General features: G+C 41.6%; 1 protein-coding gene across 2 annotated transcripts in view; it reads left to right on the forward strand.

Annotated features, from left to right (window-relative positions):
- MYDGF (myeloid derived growth factor) overlaps positions 1-13,427 on the forward strand; it is a 67,311-nt gene extending 53,884 nt beyond the window's left edge. The window contains exon 6 of one of the 2 annotated variants that reach the window (XM_075204793.1): positions 10,783-10,832. In XM_075204793.1, coding sequence (XP_075060894.1) covers positions 10,783-10,817 — 35 coding nt within the window. In that variant the 3' untranslated portion in view covers positions 10,818-10,832. Of the gene's footprint in view, positions 1-10,782; positions 10,833-12,824 lie in introns of those variants that run through there. The other variant, XM_075204792.1, reaches the window with a different exon arrangement.
- The last annotated feature ends 7,771 nt before the right edge of the window (positions 13,428-21,198 follow it).

The raw sequence follows: 21,198 nt of genomic DNA on the forward strand, positions 1-21,198 counted from the left end.
AGAGCAAGATGTAGCTTCTCTACAGAGGGACTTAAATAAACTGGAGGATTGGGCGGCTAAATGGAATATAAGGTTTAACACAGATAAATGTAAGATTATGCATTCAGGGATCAAAAACAAGAACGCAATCTATAAATTAAATGGAATTAATTTGGGAGAATCTATAATGGAAAAGGATTTGGGAGTACTCGTAGACAGTAGACTTAGCAATAGTGCTCAATGTCAAGCAGCAGCTGCAAGGGCAAACAAAGTATTGGCATGCATAAAAAGGGGCATAGATGCAAGGGAAGACAGTGTAATTTTGCCACTGTATAAATTATTGGTAAGACCTCATCTTGAATATGCAGTACAGTTCTGGGCACCACTCTATAAAAAAGATAATTTGGAACTAGAAAGGGTTCAGAGAAGGGCGACAAAATTGATAAAGGGTATGGAGTCATTAAGTTATGAGGAAAGGTTAGCCAGTTTAGGCATGTTTACTTTAGAAAAGAGGCGTCTAAGGGGAGATATGATTACTATGTACAAATACATTAGGGCTCAATACAGAGAGCTTTCATGGGAACTTTTTACCCCAAGGACCATACACAGGACATGTGGTCATCCCCTAAGGTTAGAGGAGAGGAAATTTCACAACCAGCAAAGGAAGGGGTTCTTTACAGTAAGGGCAGTCAAGATATGGAATTCATTGTCAGGGAAGGTTGTGATGGCAGATTCAATAGATATGTTTAAGAAAGGGTTAGACAAATTTTTAGCGAAAAGGTGTATCCAGGGATACGACCGTTAATTTAAAATAAAGGATAGTAGTGGATATAGGGTAAAAATTGGATTGCAATATTGAGTCTGGGGGGATTTTCAAAATTGAAACAGATGGGCGGTTGCCTACTCTGGATTAATTTCAAATATAAGTGCAGGATCGCAGGAGATCCAAAATAGGTTGAACTTGATGGACTGGTGTCTTTTTTCAACCTCATCAACTATGTTACTATGTTACTATGTTACATGGTCATTATCCACAGGGTCATTACCTTCATCCCATAAAGATTTCAATATCTCAAGACCTGTCATATCTTCCTTATCAAGTACAATAGGTCCTATATCACTAGGACTATCTACGTAAAATGTAATCACCTTTAACAGAGCCCATAGGGCCCTTCGCCCACAAGGGGCTCCTTCAGAACACCCCAGGGATGTTATATGTCGTTTACACTACTTTGCGCAAAAGATGAGATTTTGCGGAAACTGCGGCGTCTGGAGGTTCTTGAGTTTAACAGTCAAGTAATTCAGGTGTTTCAGGACCTTTCATGACACACACTTCAACAACGGCGAATGCGTAGACCCCTCACAGAAGAACTCATAAAGAAAAATCTTAAATATCGCTGGGGCTTCCCATTCCAACTGCAGGTCGTTTCCAAAGGAAAATCGGCTGTCCTTAGGGAGCAGTCTGAAATCTCTGCCTTCTGCTCAGCTCTGGACATTCAATGTATCTCACTTCCAGAATGTCAAGTCACTCGCACGTCTGACCCCAATAGATGCACCACAGGGAGCATAAAGATTTCGACAGTCTGGCAAAACAAAGAAAACTCCCTAAAACGCCAAAACCAGCAAGCCCATGGGGATACCTTAACTTCAACGAGAGAATGCCCACAGCCTTTTACAACAGGGGGCACCCCCTGAAACTCCCACACTTTGCGCCCTCCAAAGCTTGATTTCTTCACCATATCCCCAGACCGCGCAAGTTTTTCTGGAGCATGAATGGGCCATGGCCTCTCATGTTTCTCCGGAGCAATCTATTATTCCTGTTCATTGTATGTAAATATCTTATTCAGATGTCATTAACATCTGTATCTTTTTGTACATCAACCCCCCTTCCCATCCCCTTTTTCCGCTATCATCCTCCCCCATCTTAAAAGGGATGGTCTATCGGTTTCTTGCTTCCCTTTGATGATGCTGGATAAACTTAAATGCATGACCCTTAATGTTAAGGGTCTAAATATCCCGGAAAAGAGATCCAGATAAGTAAGGGATCTTATATCAACAAAGATAGATGTGACCTTTTTACAAGAGACACATTTTAAGCAAGGTTCTGAACCCCATATATGTAGCCAACATTACCCCCACCTATTCACATACAATAACACCAAATGCAAGACACTTGGGGTATATTTACTAAACTGCAGGTTTGAAAAAGTGGAGATGTTGCTTATAGCAACCAATCAGATTCTAGCTTTCATTTATTTAGTTCATTCTACAAAATGACAGCTATAATCTGATTGGTTGCTATAGGCATCATCTCCACTTTTTCAAACCCGCAGTTTAGTAAATATACCCCTTGGCGTAGCCATCCTCCTCTCCAAACGCCTATGTGTCATGGACACAGTTATACATAACCTAAAAGCAGGTAGAGGTCTGGTTCTGAAATGTAAGATCTTTAACCAATCTTTTATCCTAGTGAATTTATATCTTCCAAATTATAACCAATCCGTTTTTCTGGAAACCCTGTTGGATAAGGCTGATTCCTTGAGGAAAGGTATCCTTGTTTTAGGCGGTAATCTCAACTGGGTTCTTCCTTCCTGCTGTTGATGCTTCCTCCAGGGCAGCCAAACATTCGAGAAAACTATATTGTAAGGTGAGACGCACCATACAAGAACACCAGCTGGTTGACACATGGAGGTTTAAGCACCCCACAGAACATGACTGCATATTCTTTTCAAGCCCGCAAACATTTACTCACAACTAGACTACTTTTTCCTATCCCACAATCATTTACCCCTGAATAAGGAAGTCACTATAGGCCAAGTCACTTTGTCTGACCATGCCCCGGTATACATGTCCCTATCGCTACCTCAGCCAGGTCACAGACCATAGCCAGGTCACAGACCATACACATGGAGGCTGAATAAACTCTTGATCCAAGACACTTATAGTAAAATATATATTGAAGCGGCGAATATATCCAACTTTAACAATGCCTCTGATATTTCAAAAATCTCATTATGGGAAACTAACAAGTGTGTAATTCAAGGAAAGTTCATACAACTAGGAACATTTATGAAAAAACAAAAGATTGCTCGCCGAGACACACCTCTTGAGAAAATTAAATCCTTGAGTTGAGACATAAGGCCTCTCAAGAGTCAACCACCGTAGCTGAGCTGGTAGAAACAAGAAAGGCACTGAACAAATTAAGTTTTACCAGTGGGGGGACAAACCAGCTAAACTCCTGGCTTGAGCCCTGCGAGCTCAAAGAGCGCAATTATATATTATTTAGGAAATTGTGTGACTCCGTCTGATAAAGACACGTCGTTCCATCAGTACTATTCTGAGCTTTATAACCTTACCAGCGATTCACATCCAGTAGAACGTTCAATCAAACAGGTACGTATAGCCAACTACCTTAAAAAGATTAACTTTCCTACATTGGACGTAGAGACCATACAGAGGTTGGAGACACCTTTTTTCCACTGAGGAACTAGAGGATCAATTAAAACGACACGCCCAGGTCCGGATAGTCTCACAGTATCATACTACAAAACCTCCGAAGCTAAATTGGTACCGCTCATGCTTCAGGCCTTCAACTCGATATCCGCACAGTCTCACTTCTCATATCATTCTCTGATGGCCCATATTACAGTTTTGCCTAAAGAAGGGAAAGACCCTGCACTATGCCCAAACTATAGACTCATATTACCACTTAATGTGGAGATTAAATTACATGCCAAATTTAGGCAACAGTGGCTTCAGCCTATTAGCTATAGCATAATCCACTCGGATAAGTTGGGGTTTGTTCCAGGTTGCGAGGCACGCAACAGTAACACAATGATAATTGATCTGGTCTAGTTTGCCAAATCCACCAATATCTCAACTGTCCTGTTGTCCACAGGCGCAGAAAAAGCGTTCGATAGAGTGGACTGGGACTTCATGCTGGAAGTACTTAGCCATCTGGGTTTAGGACCACTGGATCTGAAACGGCTTCAAACTTTATATTCACATCCAATAGCTAGAGTCAAGGTTAATGGAGATACAGTCAAGTCCATAAATATTGGGACATCGAACACAAGTCTCATATTTTGGACTCTACACCACCACAATGGATTTGTACTTAAAAAACAAACAAGATGTGCTTTAACTGCAGACTTTCAGCTTTAATTTGAGGGTATTTACATCCAAATCGGGTGATCGGTGTAGGAATTACAACGGTTTCTATATGTGCCTCCCACTTTTTAAGGGACCCAAAGTAATGGGACAATCGCATCAAAAGCGATTATATGGACGTGTGAGCTATTCCCTCATTACTGGTTCCCTTGTATTAATGATGTGACTGCTGACAAAAGCAGCAGGATGAATTCTGAAGTGTTTCGAGCAATATTATCTGCTCATATTCAGTCAAATGCTTCAGAACTTATTGGACGGCACTTCACAGTGCAGATGGACAATGACCCGAAGCATACTGCAAAAGCAACCAAAGAGTTTTTTAAGGCTAACAAGTGGAATGTTATGCAATGGCCAAGTCAATCACCTCACCTGAATCCGATTGAGCATGCATTTCACTTGATGAAGACAAAACTGAAGGGAAAATACCCCAAGAACAAGCAGGAACTGAAGACATTTGCAGTACAGGCCTGGCAGAGCATCACCAGGGATGAAACCCAGCGTCTGGTGATGTCTATGCCTTCCAGACTTCAGGCTGTAATTGACTGCAAAGGATTTGCAACAAAGTATTAAAAAGTGAAAGTTTGATGTAGGATTGTTTAGTTTGTCCCATTACTTTTGGTCCCTTAAAAAGTGGGAGGCACATATAAAAACCGTTGTAATTCCTACACCGTTCACCTGATTTGGATGTAAATACCCTCAAATTAAAGCTGAAAGTCTGCAGTTAAAGCATATCTTGTTTGTTTCAGTTCAAATCCATTGTGGTGGTGTATAGAGCCCAAAATATGAGAATTGTGTCGATGTCCCAATATTTATGGACTTGACTGTATGTCAGACACCGTGAGGATGAAAAACAGTGTGGACAAATGGCAGCCCTGTCTCTTTCCATTTGTGATTCTATGTATGTAGGCCTTGGCGCAGTCTTTTAGAGCGAATCCAGATATTTCTGGATTACTGATGGGAGACAAAAATTTTAAACTTGCTCTTTTTGCAGACGACCTTGCTATCATCACAAACCCTGTAATCTCGAATCCGAATCTAATGTCAGAATTCCGCATTTTTGGAGAACTCTCCAACTTTAAAATTAACTATTCGAAATATGTGGCCCTTAATATCTCAACACCTTTAGAGGTAGTTGAAGATCTGAAGCCGACTTTCCCTTTTTTCTGGCACTCCATGCAACTTAAATATTTGGGGGTGATCATAAACAAAGATAACTCAAAGATTTACACAGTTTTTTGCCCATCGCTACAACCATCCATAACAACCTGAGACTGGCTCCCAAAGGACTTTTCCTGATAGGTAGAGCCAATATAGTGAAAATGAATTTACTCCCCAGAGTCCTTTACCTATTACATACTCTTCCTATTCCCATTCTGCCTCATAGCTCAATGAGTTACATAAGGCCCTGCGACACTTTGGAGGGGTAGACGACCCCACTTTAAACACAACATTCTATACAAGCGCAAACATGCTGGTGGTTTGCAACTGCCACATTTCATTACGTACTACGACGCTGTCATGTTGAATAGAGTCCTTGATTGGACGAGAGAAAGACCAGACAAACAATGGAATATAAATGTGACCTTACAGCCTTACAACATACGCCATTTGAGCGATTATAAACAGTTGAACTAAAATTCCTGACATGAAAGGTAGTATTCCTAGCTATCCTTGGCAAGAGCTCTGTCATGCTGTCACGCCATTTATTATTTTTCATGAGGATAGGGCTGTCCCAAGCAATTGTTCCAGCTTAAGGTAGTGTCTAAATTTCACCTGGACCAGGACTTTATTATCCTCTCTCTAGAACAGGATACGTTCTCGGGAGGGCCTTGGAAGATCTGTCTGGATAAAACTTCATTGTTGCATGGGGCTGATGATCATCTGGTCACTTTATGATGCACAGAAAAATGGCTGTCCAGCAACAAAAATTAGAGCTGTTATTAAACAGGCTTATGTTAGCACAGGAAAGCATATTCCAGAAAATGTTAGGTCTCACTCTACCAGATCGGTGAGCGCTTCCTGGGTGGCAAGTGTGGAGCTTCAGCCAAGCAAGTGTTCCAGGCAGCCACCTGGTCTTCAGTCATTACCTTCACAAAAGTTTATTGTTATAATGTGTTTGCCTCTAAAGAAGCCAGCTTTGGCCGTTTTTCGCACAGTATTGTGCAAAAGTTTTAGGCAGGTGTGGAAAAAAAATCTGCTTTCATTTTTATCAATTAACAAAATGCAAAGTGAATTAACAGAAGAGACATCTAAATCAAATCAATAATTGATGTGACTAACCTTTGCTTTCAAAACTGCATCAACGCATGAATTCATCTAGGAAAACTTGCACACAGTTTTTGAAGGAACTCTGTAGGGAGGTTGTTTTAAACATCTTGGAGAACTAACCACAGATCTTCTGTGGATGTATGCCTGCTGAAATCCTTCTGTCTCTTCATGTAATCCTAGACAGACTCAATGATGTTGCAATCAGGGCTCTGTGGGGGCCATATCATCACTTTCAGGACTCCTTGTTTATCTTTACGGAAAAGATAGTTGTTAATGACATTTGCTGTATGTTTGGGGTCGTTGTCCTGTTGCAGAATAAATTTGGAGCCAATCATCATCATCATCACCATTTATTTATATAGCGCCACTGATTCCACAGCGCTGTACAGAGAACTCCCTCACATCAGTCCCTGCCCCATTGGAGCTTACAGTCTAAATTCCCTAACATACACACACAGACAGAGAGAGAGAGACTAGGGTTAATTTTGATAGCAGCCAATTAATCTGCTAGCATGTTTTTGGAGTGTGGGAGGAAACCGGAGCACCCGGAGGAAACCCACGTAAACACAGGGAGAACATACAAACTCCACACAGATAAGACCATGGGCGGGAATTGAATTCATTACCCCAGCGCTGTGAGGCAGAAGTGCTAACCACCGAACCACCGTGCTGCCTACCTGCTGGTGTTGCTTGATGGATAAGTACCTGCCTGTATTTCTCAGCATTGGGGACACCATTAATCCTGTCCAAATCCGCAACTCCATTTGCTGAAATGCAGCCCCAAACTTGCAAAGAACCTCCACCATGCTCCTCTGTTGCCTGCAGACACTCATTGTTGGACCACTCTCTGGGAGATACGTTTGTGAGTGCAGCTCTGTCCTCTGCGTTGTCGAACACAAGGTCACTTACTAGGGCCTACGATTTCTGGGAGTGAATGGGGTCGGGGCGTTTTGCCATACTCAAGTTACAGTAGGCTCATGCCAATCTCGATCGCACGCAGCCACGTCTGTATCCATCTATAGGCATTGCAAAGTTTCTTGTTTTTCTGCCATATCTCTTGCTCCAGCTAAAGGGCTAGTCGAAGTCCTTATCAATAGTAACAATGGTCTTGTATGTACACTATAAAATGGGTTTGCAAGTGAGCAGCTGTAAAACTGTATTTTGTATTCACTAGACATTAACAGCCTAATGTATTTCAATTTTATTTTATTTTTTTTACTGTTTTATCATTAATGACTTTATTATTAACAGATGACATTGGAAAAATTAAATAACTCATATGTATGCAAAGTTAGAATGGTACTAGTTGCCGTAGTTAGAGAGGTACTATTGCTGCAGTGTTTTTTCTCTGTAATACGTTTTATATTTTTTTGGAGTTTGAACAAAGCTGTTAATCTTGATTGAGCTTGTTTAACTGTTAACGAGGCAATGACATCTACTCTCTTTTTTTCCACCACCAGAGTTAATTGTTTTCATGCTTTTCCTTCCTTCAGTCAAAATTAATATAGAATCTCAATGTAATATATATTCTCTAATGGCTGCCATGCGAATGGTATATAGAGTAGACAGAGCTCCAAAATGGAGAACCTTATTTTTGGACTTTAAGTTCACTAACCCAGCAGATTTCCTCTCCAACTGTCCCACCCACTCACTCTTCAGTTATACCCCATGTGAAGGGAGAGTCACACTCATCCTCAGCAGTGTGCAGGATTATGGGGAGAATAAAATACTTCTTCTGCTGTTAGAGTAAGGGGGTGAGGCCAGTGTCATCTCTGCATGTGTGAGCGATGACACCACAGAGCATCCAACACACTTAGCACTAGGAGGAAAGAGCTACTGTGATCCCTCTGAAATTATGGGAAATTAGAACGTGCTTGGAAGGGTCTCAAACACCTGAGCAAAAATTGAGGAGTAATTATGGAGTTTGAGTGCCAATCCTATTGGAGATAAGCTGTAACAGGGCACCATTAACCCCCAAGGGACGCAAAAAAAAAGGGCAAGGATCACAAACGTTATATAAGTTCCCAACCCCCACTTTGCAAAGAAGGCTCAAGAAAATACCTGTTAATAGATCAAACATTTTTCATATCTGTGGAGTAAAAGAATAAAATTATTTTTAAAGGTTACCCAGTATATAATAATCAGGGTCCATGTGCTGCTTTCCTGAGCTTTTAGTATGTGCGCTTTTGCTAGCACTGTTGGAAGGTAGGACTTCAGTCCATTGGCTAGCTTTTTTTCAAACAGTTTACATTTGCAGAGAAATTGTTAGCTAGTGCATTTGTTGGGATCCTTGCCCACCTTTGGGGTTACTGATATTTGGGCCAGATGTTTCTGAGGAGAAAGGGTATTACTAACAGTATGGCATTAAACACATTTTAGGAGTGTGGGCATGTAAGTGACATTACTATTTGTAGTAAGCTGTGAAAGTGGTTTGCCATGAGTACCACTGTTCTTTAAAGGAACAGCCAGACAATGAAGATGAACAGAATTTGTTTATTGATATAGGCCAGCAGTGGCCAACCAGTCAGAGAGTAAGAGCCAAAAAATATCGATTAGATTCCGCGAAAAGCCAACTTTACTTTTTACACGTGTGTGTGATATACAGATACACATACAAACCGTGCACACATACATTGAAAATATAACATAATTTACAATGTCTTGCGTAAACTAAACAATCAAAATTTTTATCTTTTTTCTTGTTTTACCTTGCGTGCTGCAATATTTCAGCCAGTGGGACTTTTGGCAATCCTTGTATTCAACAATTTTTTTTAAATCGGGATTATATTCGATTGAGGCCACCCGAAGCAGTTCCATCACGTGTGTGTCGGTTATAACAGATCGATGTTTCAATTTCACATGTTTCAATGTTAAAAAACATACGACTCACAAAGATAAGTTGATCCAAACATTGATAGCAATCTGAGCGCAACAAATTTGACATTGGGGTATCTTTCTAGAACTCAATGGTTCCTTCCTTGAGTATAGGCTTAAGTCTGTCATCCTCGGAAAGCGTAATCATCTTAATCTGTGAAGTTGCTTCATCCATGACTAAATGGGCTTGCAAACAGTTCACATCAGCACTGAAAGGGTCAACCAGAAATGTTATCTGGTAATTTTCAGTTGTAGATCATGTAATCTTTCCAGGAAGCCATCTTGAAGGAATTCAATTAGTGTTTGATAACATGTTATGCTACTTTTCAAGCCCTTGGCTGCTTGTTCACTTACATTTAACAGTGATGGAAAATGTGTTCGTTCCCCATTTTGAAGTTGTCATGAACAGCTTGAGTTTGCTAAAAATGCAAATACACTTTGCACCAGGTCAAAGACAACATCTTTAACTTCCCTTGGAGATCCTGTTGAATCTGTCCAGAAATGCCAGATCTAAAACCCAATGTGGATCTGAGGGATTGGGGTATTCCTTTTGCTTTGCTTCCATGAAAAGCTTCACCGTGTCTAAAAGTTCCAAAAAGACAAATAGCACTTTACCTTTTGAAATCCATTTTACAGTATAGTGAAGTGGCAAGTAACAGGAAGACCTTGATCAAGTTTAGCAATGCGATTCTTGAATTGTCGGTGGTTGAGAGCATGTGTGCGAATATAATTTACAATTTCCTGGACAGGTTTCATTACGTGATCCAAATGCCAGAAGTCGGGAAACCTTTCATGAGCTCTGTATAGCCCTACAAGTCCATTCACTTTACCGACTATAGATGGCGCACCATCTGTTGCTATTGCTGAAAGCTTTGTTAAAGGCAGGGTTTTTTTTTGTAAAAACCTCCATCATTTTCTTTCACATCAATGCCCCGGGTTCTGTCTTTTTAATGGAAAAATATCTAGGAGGTGTTTAATTACACAATCAATTGACACAGTCCTTACAAATATTGACAACTGAGATTTGTCCTGTACATCACAAGACTCGTCCAGTGCAATACTGAGGTACTCGCATTTCTGTAGGTCACAATATAACTGTGATTCAGTAGAATTATTAATGTCAGATATTCTGTGCTCAATTGTGTGGCATGATAGTTGAAGGTTTGAAACCATTTTTTTCAGATTATCATATTCTGGGCACAAGACGGAAACTACATCTGTGACACTTTTTAGCAAACTCGCCTTCATTGTTAACATTCTTAGCGCGGACAATGTTCCAAGCGACTTGCTACAAGTAATGTAGGACTGTCTGGGAGTGCTTGGCAAATTTACGGAACATTTGTGTCTGTTTCTCAATTTGATTTTTTATGTTTTTAGTTTGTGCGATCGGAGTTCAGTACCTTTTGGAAAATTCTGATTGAGGTTGCCATGGTTTGTGTTGAAATGGCACTGGAGATTTGAAGACTTGAAATGTCCTAATGAAGTCTGGCATATCAGACAGAATGGTTTGCCTTTGCGGTCAATGAAAAAATATAAACTCCCATTCTAGTAAGAATGTTCTGCGTTCATCCTCGTATTTGCGCTTACGTTTACATTTGCGTTCCATATTTACAGAGGGTTAACAATACCATACACTGCAAGCGAAAGAGAAAATATTGGATATTGTCGAAATGTTCACAATAATCATGAAATCAGCACAGCTATGCACAGCACATTTCTTACCTCACTGTTGTGTCTGGTGGAGGAGGGTACAATGGACTACTGATGGTCTGATTTTTCCTTGTCTGAATCCTCACAAGCAGATTTTGCTGCTATCACATCCACAGTCGCTGAAGAGAACTGTTGAAGTGAAGAAAAAATTAAGTCATAAATGGCCCACATGTACCTCAAAGCTCGCCACATGTCCCTTATATGCCATCAAACCTTGCCGCATGCCATCAGACCTTGCCAGATTCCACAAGATAACCCCACATGCCCCACATCAGACCACCCCACATGCCCCTTATATACCATCAAACCTCACCAGATGCCCATCAGATCACCCCACATATGCTATCAAACCTCGCCACATGTTCCTTATATGCTATCAAACCTTGCCAGATGCCACAAGATCACCACAGGTGCCCATCAGCCTCCCCCAAATTTTACAATTCTCACTCTGTCTCCCCTATTTCTAGGACCACATCTCATAGATATGCTCTTCAGTTTTTTATATTGTGCCTTGGAATATATATTTTTTTATAACAATATGCCCCTTATTCACCTACTTACAGTAAGCAGACACAGACTCACTGGAGAGTGCGCGCCACTGTCTGCTCCTCCTTCCCTGATTGGATTGGTTGCACACTGTGACCTCTATGTTGTGCAGAAGAGGTCACATGACCGGGGAGTTGCACTGGCTGGGGACCAAAACGCCCCTGCTGGTGCCTGAAGGATTGGAACACTGGCTGGAGGCTGATCTGCCCCTGCCAGAATTGGAGCCGCATTTGCAAGTTAAAAGAGTCGCGGGTTGGCCACCCCTGATATAGGCTCTAATTAGTAAACCTAGACAGGAAAATGGCCTCAACACAGATCTCACAATGGATACTGCCTAAACATATTATTAGCCAGTCTGTCTCTGAACAGGCTCGCATACACTGGATCTGCCATTTTTATAATGATTCTGATAAGAGCCAGAAATTTCTTGACTGTTCAGTACCTAGAAATGTCCAGCATTGACTGGGCAATGTTGGGCTAGAAAATGCCCTTTTCTCTCAGCTCCCTTATCAATAATTACAGCTACATTGTATCTCTAGTGTCTTCACAACTCCTAGCTCTCATTGTTACTGCTGGAATTAGCTAAATATAGCAAACTATTAAGGTAAACATCGGAACAGAGACATAAGCAATTTAAACTGGATATAATTTTTTTTCAAAAAAAAAAAGAAACCTCAAAATTCTCCCTCAGCATGAGGGAAACGTTCTATCATGCTTGTTCTCAGCTCCTCAGTGAGTAAGTAGATCATCTAGTTGGTCCTTTTGTGTCAGCATTTGTGGACGACAAACCAATGCTTTTCTAGGAATGTGGAAATTAGTTGCCATTATCTGTGTAGAAGGTGAATCTGCAGTACTTATTTTGCACAGAAGTATTATAGTCCCAAAAAGTATGGGCCTTCAAATTGGATATTAACAAAATATTTGGATTAGAAATTTTATGGGAAAAGTTATTGCTGTTTTAGATTCTGGGATTTGAAGTGTGTCCCACATATTATATAATTATAGTACATATGATACTATACCTAAATAAAATTGTGTAAATAAAATTCTGCTGGAACTTAAGTGATGGGGGTGAGTGGGTGAAGGAGTTAGGTACAATATCAGCAGTATAAAATTAACAAGGATCCAGCAGAACAAAAGGAACAAAACGTTAATGCAGATAGTATAATTTTGTCTTGCCTTTTCCTTGCTATATTTTCAGATCTTTAGAAAAGTGATGTCTGCCAAGAAGTTAAATAAAACATTAAATTCCCTAACTGCTCATTTTTCTCTTCCAGTATCAGACAGACCCGGTTCCTTTTCTTCATCTTTGAACAAGATAACAATCGTGGCCAGGTCAACACATGGAGAGTTGTGACAGCAAAATCTTTGGAAAAATATTGAAATTAACTTTCTATTTTTCAATATAAGAGGATGTATGGATTTAAAAAAGATGCAAAACATTCCTGTTGGCAGAAAAAAACAAAAAACATCTTATAAATAACTGATGCTTGTCATAATTTAGTAATTTTGTATAACTAAATAGAACTGTTAGTTACTTTTGCCGTTACCAACACTGTACTGTAAAACGGTAAGAATTGTTTCAGTAACCTCTTTACTTTGAGGTCACAAACTATACCAGAGCAATATATTTTAGTTTTCAAAATTATTTAGTTTTCTTACCCTATACCATGACCATAAAGGCCTAATAGTGTAAGAAACATGAAATACCGCCTAATAGAATCCATCATGAAAACCAACTTGCTCTACATTGTCTTTAAATTAGGGTAGGTTTTTATTACCACTTAATTGGAAGTTTGTGGGAAGAAAAAAAACAAAATTGCATTTTTTTTAATAAAGACCCATTGTCTGTTGTGTGGTGTTGGAGAATAGTGCCTCAATCAGTGTCTATCAATTACTTTTTGTTATATGGATACCATCTTTTTGTGAATATCATCGTCTGAGCCATTGCATGGTCCATGAGCATTGATGAGCCTTTTACACCTATATTCCTCTGCTTGTGCGTAGTCTCTGTTTTACTGATGTTCCAAATGCCTTTGGCTGACAATAAAAAGCATACTTTAGCATATCTTCTCTAGACTAGTGCCAAGACAAGCTATGAAATCATTAACAAATAAATAGCCCTATCACAACAATTTGTCCCAGATTTTCCTACATATGTGTTTGGAGAGTCTACCAATCTAGAAATGCTAATTAATGTTAACATGGAACTTCCATCAAAATAAGTTATGGAAGGACGGCGCCTTCAGGTGTAAAAACAGATAATTGTGTATATATAGTCAGTAAGCTCAGAGAGTCCAGAGAACATAAAGTCCCAAGAAAAGTAGTAATGCAGGTGGATATCAGCATATATCAGCAAATATATGCTGATATATGGAGATCCATGCCCATACTTATAAATGTACTTTATCTTAGCCTAAAAACACCCACTGTTCCACTAGGGCAGTGATGGGCAAACTACGGCCCGCAGGCCAGATCCGGCCCACTTAGAGATTCTATCCGGCCCGCCAAAATGTAAAAAAAATTCATTCAAATATGCATAAAATTATTAAAATATAATTATTTGTTTTTATATTTAAATAAAAAAATAGATACGAGGAACTTGTAGAAATGCAGTCACAGCTTCATTCATCACATTGGTTTTATAAAAAATTGTATTATATATTTCGATATTTCAGTTTTTGGGGTTTTTTTTAACTGAAATAAAGTTTATTGAATTTTTTAAGATTGCAAAGGATACAAAAAAAAAGAAATAGGGAAAGGGTAGGACATAAAGGGGAAAGGGGTACATAGTGGGGACGAAACACAACAATATGTCATAAAACACCAGCAATCTAGACATTTATCACTCTGTAGTATTTAAATATAATTATAGTCAGTTCACTAGTAAAACTAAAGATTGGCACTCTAAACATAAGTCACTTTAACTTTACAATACGGAGACTAGTCCATTCCATCCTTGTACCTAGGCCCAAAAGCAAATATTTCTTAGATCAAGGCACGAGACACTGAGTCGGAGATATCCAGCCTATGGGGGGACTGGGATGGGGCCCCACCTCCGTCTGTGACGTAATTATGCCAGCTACACCATTTCACTAATGGGGAAGTAGCTGCCGTGGAATACAGAACTCCTAGGGTCTTCATCTCAAAGCTGAAGTTCACTTTACATATCACCTTAGCCAAAGACGGGGAGACAGTTGTTTCCAGGCCTGAGCTATAGCAGCTCTGGTTGCAATGAGCACTTGGCCCATCACGTACCTGTCCCAGGAGGGAACGGAGGGGGGATAATGATGTAACAAAGCAAGCTCTGGGGAAGGAGTTGTAGGATATCTAAAAACCCTTACCAACAACTGGAAAACCTCTAACCACAGGGGTTGTAGGACTGGGCATGCCCAAAAAAGATAGAATATATCCCCTCTCTCAGTGCAATTACGCCAACATGTCGGGGGTACTGAGGGCCAAATTTTGTGCAGTTTCTCAGGGGTCACGTACAATCTATTCAGAAGCTTCACCAACATTTCAGTATGATTAAGGCATTTAGACATTGTGAAAGAGTTTCGAAAAATACGTTACCATTCTTCCTCCGTGAATACTACCTGGAGATCTACCTCCCATTGGAGTTGAATTTTTGATTTGGTGATAACGACTTGCGAAGTTAAAATATTATACCAGGTAGCTATGCTAGCTTTGTTGTTACTCTTTGTCAGGTTTACCTGATATATAGCCAGGGGGGAACCTATGACTATACCGCTGAATGAGGGCTCTGACAGCCAGTGTCTAAGCTGAAGAAATTTATAAAAGTCGCTCTTCGGCAAATGATATTGTTCACTCAACTGAGAAAAGGAGGAAAGTGTACCTAAATTAAACAATTGGCCTAAAGTCAGAATCCCCCTAGATACCCATCCCGACAGGTTTAAGTCAGGAATCTGTTTTGATGCTGCTTGTATTGAGACATTTTCCGTGGGTCGAGCAAAACCCTCAGGGCCTTCACACAATCGGTCCCAGACTATCAAGGTGTCCCTGGTGAGAGCGGGCAGGTTATGGGCTTGCGGTCTCCATTCCCGAGGAGCCCAAACTAGATCATCTAAAGGGAAATCAGGATTACGAGCCTTTTCCAGGCCCACCCATGGCTTCCCACACCCTGGGAGGAACCAATCACGCATCTGAGAGAGTAAACAAGCATCATGGTATTTTCCCAGGTCGGGGAGGGCCAACCCCCCCTGTGCTTTCCTCCTAACCATACGCTGCAAGGCCATCCGAGGCGGCCTAGCCTTCCACACATATGTCTTCATAACCTTGACTAGTTTATTTACCAGGCGCTGTGGGAGATGCAATGGGAGCATCCGGAACAAGTACATCATCTTTGGGAGGAGCATCATTTTGAATGCCAATATTCTCCCCAGCCAAGAGACCTCATAGCACATCCATGAAGTAGTTAAGGACTGGAGTTGGTCAAGTAATAAAGAGAAATTCTTATCTATCAAACTATCAAGATGTGGGGTAACCTGAATACCTAAGTACGAAATTTCTGTGAATTTCCATATATAGGGATATTTGTCTTTCAACTTCTGTAATCTCTCCTGCGGAATGTTAATGGGAAGAGCCTCCGTTTTGGAAGTATTCAATTTATACAGAGAGGCTACGCTAAACTGGGCTAGAAGTGTATGGATGGCAGGTAGCAAGGTCTCCGGGCTGGCAACGAATAATAAGACATCATCTGCAAATAAGCATAACTTGTGGGCTTCTTCCACAACCACTCCCACACACTCCTGATCAATTCTCACTTTAGCGGCCAGTGGTTCAATAGCCATGAGGTATATGAGAGGAGACAAAGGGCAACCTTGACGGGTGCCATTAGAGATTGGAAAATGATCGGACAAAAACCCATCGCTAAATACTCGCGCCAATGGTTTGACATACAGCGCCAGGATAGAACTCAGGATCTCCCCGGCCAGCCCCATACGCTCCAAAACCTTTGTCATAAACATCCAGTGGAGTCTGTCGAACGCTTTTTCAGCGTCCAATGAAAGCAAGAACAGTGCATCCCCCTTCAAGTGGGTCTGCTCTATAATGTGAAAAATACGCCTTGAGTTGTCTGGGGCTTGTCTGCCGCTGACAAACCCCACCTGGGCTGGATGGATCAACATGGGGATAACCGGGGAGCGTCTGTTAGCGATGAGTTTCGCAAAGATCTTAATGTCCGAATTCAGTAGGGCTATAGGCCTATAATTTTTACAATCTGTAGGGTCCTTACCTGGCTTGGGAATTACAATTATATGGGATGCCAGCATTTCAGGAGGAAATTTCCCTACTGCTGTACCTGCATTAAATAGTTGCTCCAAAATGGGCACTAAATCTTCATGGAAGGTGGTAAAAAAGTTATTAGTGTAACCATCTGGTCCGGGCGCCTTATCTTTGGGGAGATACTTGATTGCCTGTCTAATTTCCTCCTGGGACCACGAAACATTGAGCTTTTTCCGTATCGATGGGTCTATAGAAGGGAGGGGGAGACCTTCCATAAAGGAGGATATATCATATTCAGATGGGTGGTGTGTAGCGGGGTCTAATTGGAGGTTCTATAAATTTGAATAAACTGAAGCGAAAGTATTTGCTATATCACGAGGGTTAGAGCATTTAGACCCTGTAGAGTTTACAATGCTTTTAATTCTATTACGGGCCTGGAGGCCCCTCAATTTTCTTGCTAATAACCTGCCCGCTCTATTACCTGCCACATAGAATTTTTGGCGTAGTCTAGACAATGCTAATGAAGTGCGGGTCAGGAGTAACTTATGCAGTTCAGATTTAACATGGGAGATCTCTGCACCAATAGATCTAGAAGGATGTTGTTTATGTTGTGTTTCTAGAAGTTTAAGCTTGGTTTCTAGCTCTGACTGTCTATGAAAATTTGCTTTCCGCATTCTAGCTGCCACCTGAATAGCTGCACCTCTCACTACAGCTTTGAGGGCACACCAGTAAGTAAAGATAGAGGTCTCTTTGGGGTCGTTTGTTTGCATGAATGATAAAAGAGCCTCTTTAATTGCTAACTTGGCTTCTAGAGAAGAAAGTAGGTGGGCTGCCAAACGCCAGGACCGTAGGGGAGGGGGCTGTCCCGAGGGTTTCCAAGACCATACCACTGGCGCATGGTCTGACCAAGAGATAGGGAGAATCTGCACCTTACGCGTATTCTGCAATGACCATTTATCTGATAGAATGAGATCTATTCATGAGTACGTGTTGTGTACTGAGGAATAGTATGTGTAGTCACAAACATTAGGATTAGCTACCCTCCAAACATCATGCAGACCATGTTCTGCCAGGAGTCTCTCAAACACTAATGACGGGTTCCCCGGGGTTGGGGAATTTATTGGTCCAGAAGGGAGCGATCTATCAAGCCTAGGATCTATGACTAGATTGTAATCTCCCAAAATTATCACGCTACCCCGTTTAATCTTATCTATTAGTGCAAAAGTCGACTTCAGGAATGGGACTTGTCTCGAATTCGGGGCATATAGGGATACTAGGGTGACCCATTTACCCTCTAGTTGACCAACAATTATCAAAAATCTGCCACTCTTGTCTTCAACCTTTGAGGATAATGTAAAAGTGCATTTGGAGCTGACTAGAAGAGCTACTCCACATCGTTTATGAGGCCCATTAGCGGTGAAACATGTGGGATAATGGTGATTCCTAAAGACTGGGGGGGCCCTAGCTGCGATATGAGTTTCCTGCAGACCTACTATATCCGCTTTATGTTTATAGAAAGAGGACAAAGCTAATCTACGTTTGTTTGGAGAATTTAAACCCCTGACATTTAAAGATAAAAACTTAACCATTATCAATGGTGATGTGTACTGAGGGATATGGGTGACCTACTAGAGTCGAGATACTTCTAGGGAGCTCCAATGCCAACCAAAAGGCGAGGAGAGTGAAACAGGGGATGTTGTGTTCCGCTAGGAAAGGAAGGGAAAGGGGTAAGAACCCCCCAACAGGATGGGGAAACGAAAATAACCCTATACATAGGGTCAAAGCATTTGCCGGAAGGACAGGGCACCGGCAAAATACTTAACTTGGGGCGCATGGCACGGGCCACAATGCGCCACCACCCGCATACAAAGACAGGCATAACTGAACATTTGAAAAACCATACCAATTACCCGAATGAAGTGAGAAATCTTAGGTTTATACCCTCCAAGAGCTCAACTTCTCAAAGTAGGAGTATTAATTTGATGTAAGCTGCCAACTACAAAAAGGAAATATATAACATTCCATTACTTAACAGATTAAATATTGTGCTTCCCATACTGGCATAACCCTAACTGCAAAGTACAAAGAAAAACCCCAAAAAATGTTTTCCCTCCCTCTTATAGACATCAACCCCTAGAATACTAACAGATTTTTAAGGCACAAACAAGCGCAAAGCTAACCATTGTATCCGTAGGGATGGCTGGAATGACTTGTTGCAGGTACTATACCCTGGAGGGAGAACAAGATAAAGAACAAAGACAAAAACAGAAACAGTCCCCCCCCCCCCCCAAGCATCCGCATAGTGAGACTTACAACCCACACATTATTGTTTCAGAGAATAGAACACATGAGTAAACATGAGGGAGCCTACACACTGTGCAGGCCCAGCTAGACAAATATCAACATTGGAAAAGGATATCAGGCTTTTTAGAGACTCTCACTATATAGTGTCCAGGCAAGAATGTCCAAAGCCATAAAGAAAAATTCCAGAAGAACCGGACCGGAAACCTAGGATCACAAACTCCCAGGGATGGCTGTCCTCAGCTCTAACAAGAAAGATTGACGATGTGAACAGGAAAATGTCCTCAACCCGACTCCAAATTTCACCTATATGGACATATCGACACTGGGAAGGCCCCGGGAATTAGGGTCAGGCCGAGGTGATTGGATATTCCAGGCCTCCAATGTCTTTGATCCTTCTTCCACCGTAGAGAAGACATGCATCTTGTTGTTTCTATGGACCAGGAGTTTAACTGGGAAACCCCATCTATAGGGAATGTCATTGTCTCTTAGTATTTTAGTAACAGACTGAAACAAGTGCCGCTTGGTTATTGTAGCTTGTGAAAAGTCAGGAAACAGCTGTAAACCTTGCAGAATGTCTGAGTCCTCTGCTTCTCTCGCTGCTCTCAAAATCTGCTCCTTTACATGGAAGAAGTGAATGCGCATAAGGGTATCTCTAGGCAGAGTATCTGATACATTTCTGGCTTAGGGTAATCTATGTATTCGATCAATAAGTAAATCCTGAGTGGAAGCTGTTGGCAGGAGCTTCCGAAACAGCTCTGTGGTGTAAGACAGGAGATCCGCATTGGAAACTTGCTCCGGAATGCCACATATATTAACTTTGTTCCGACGGGATCTATCCTCCGAATCAGCCAGTTTATCTCTCAAACTAGACACCTCAGCTTTGAGTTGTTCATGCAAAGTTATCAGATCATTATGAGAGGCCACCATCCCGTCCATATTGGTCTCCAGATGGCCCGTCCTTTTCCCAATCTCTACTACTTCCTTCCGAAGTGCATTGATAGAGGAATGCATTTCAGCAAGTATGTCTGTTTTAAAGGTAGAGAATAGGTGTTGCATCATTTGGAAGGTGGTCGGAGCGTCTGGGTCAATTGAAGCTGAGGCATCACCAGGTGGTTGTGATACCGGTGACGCCGTTCTGACTGGGGGTAGTGAATCGCCACGCCTGTCAGCTTGTTTAGGGGAAAGAGAGGAGGCAGTCAGCTTCTAAAGGTTTAAAGAAAGGTAATGGTTTGGCTGGATTAGCCGGTTTGTTCTTTTTAGGAGGCATGTTTACGTCAATGTTCCAGCAAAATGATAACAGCTCTCAGACAGTTATGCTCGGATAGCCCACTCTAGGAGAAGACAATGAAATATAATCAACACATTGGTAGCGTGTAGCGTAGAGCGACTTCACCTAGCGGAGGGGAGAGAGATGCATGCGGGTGGCAGCTGTAGTTACATTTTAGGTCAGATGCATTATTGCATGATTGATGAACTTCTAGGCCAAGTATGAGCCTTGCCTTAAGTAGCCTCTTGGTGCAGCACAGACCAGCTACAGGGTGTTAAAATAGATAATTCAGGCTACAATGGGTGCAAAATTTATTAGAATATCGGAGGCCAGCAGGTGGCAGTGCACGTCAGGCCAGTGTATAATATTGCAGGGTTAAACTCAAGATTAAAGACTGCAGTAGCAGCTCAAGACCACCAGATGGCAGCATTCCGTAACTTGTGAAGGGAAAGAGCTGATCTGCACAATCAGATTGTCCCGACCCGACTTTTATTCAGTTACTCACTGCTGTGAACCAGGCCACGCTGCGGGGAGACAGTCAGCAGGGTCAGCAGACAGGCTGGTACCAGGACTACTGCAGGACTCAGCAAGCCTCCCAGACTACAGTGCAGAGCAGCAGCTGCAGGGGCACAGATATCCGGGCCAATTCTTTCAGCACCAGACACGTCCAGAAGACACATCACAGATGGAAGGAGCCCCTCCCAGCACTCATGGAGACGTCTTCGGAGCGCAGGTAAGTGTATGGGGTACTTGAGGGACCGCTGGGCTGTGCAGGAAATGCCACTGTGATGGAGGTCTAGGTGGCAGCATAGGCCACAAGCTGCAGCCCACAAAGC

The sequence above is a fragment of the Mixophyes fleayi genome, chromosome 1 (genome assembly GCF_038048845.1).
Source record: "Mixophyes fleayi isolate aMixFle1 chromosome 1, aMixFle1.hap1, whole genome shotgun sequence".
Lineage (NCBI taxonomy): Eukaryota > Metazoa > Chordata > Amphibia > Anura > Limnodynastidae > Mixophyes > Mixophyes fleayi.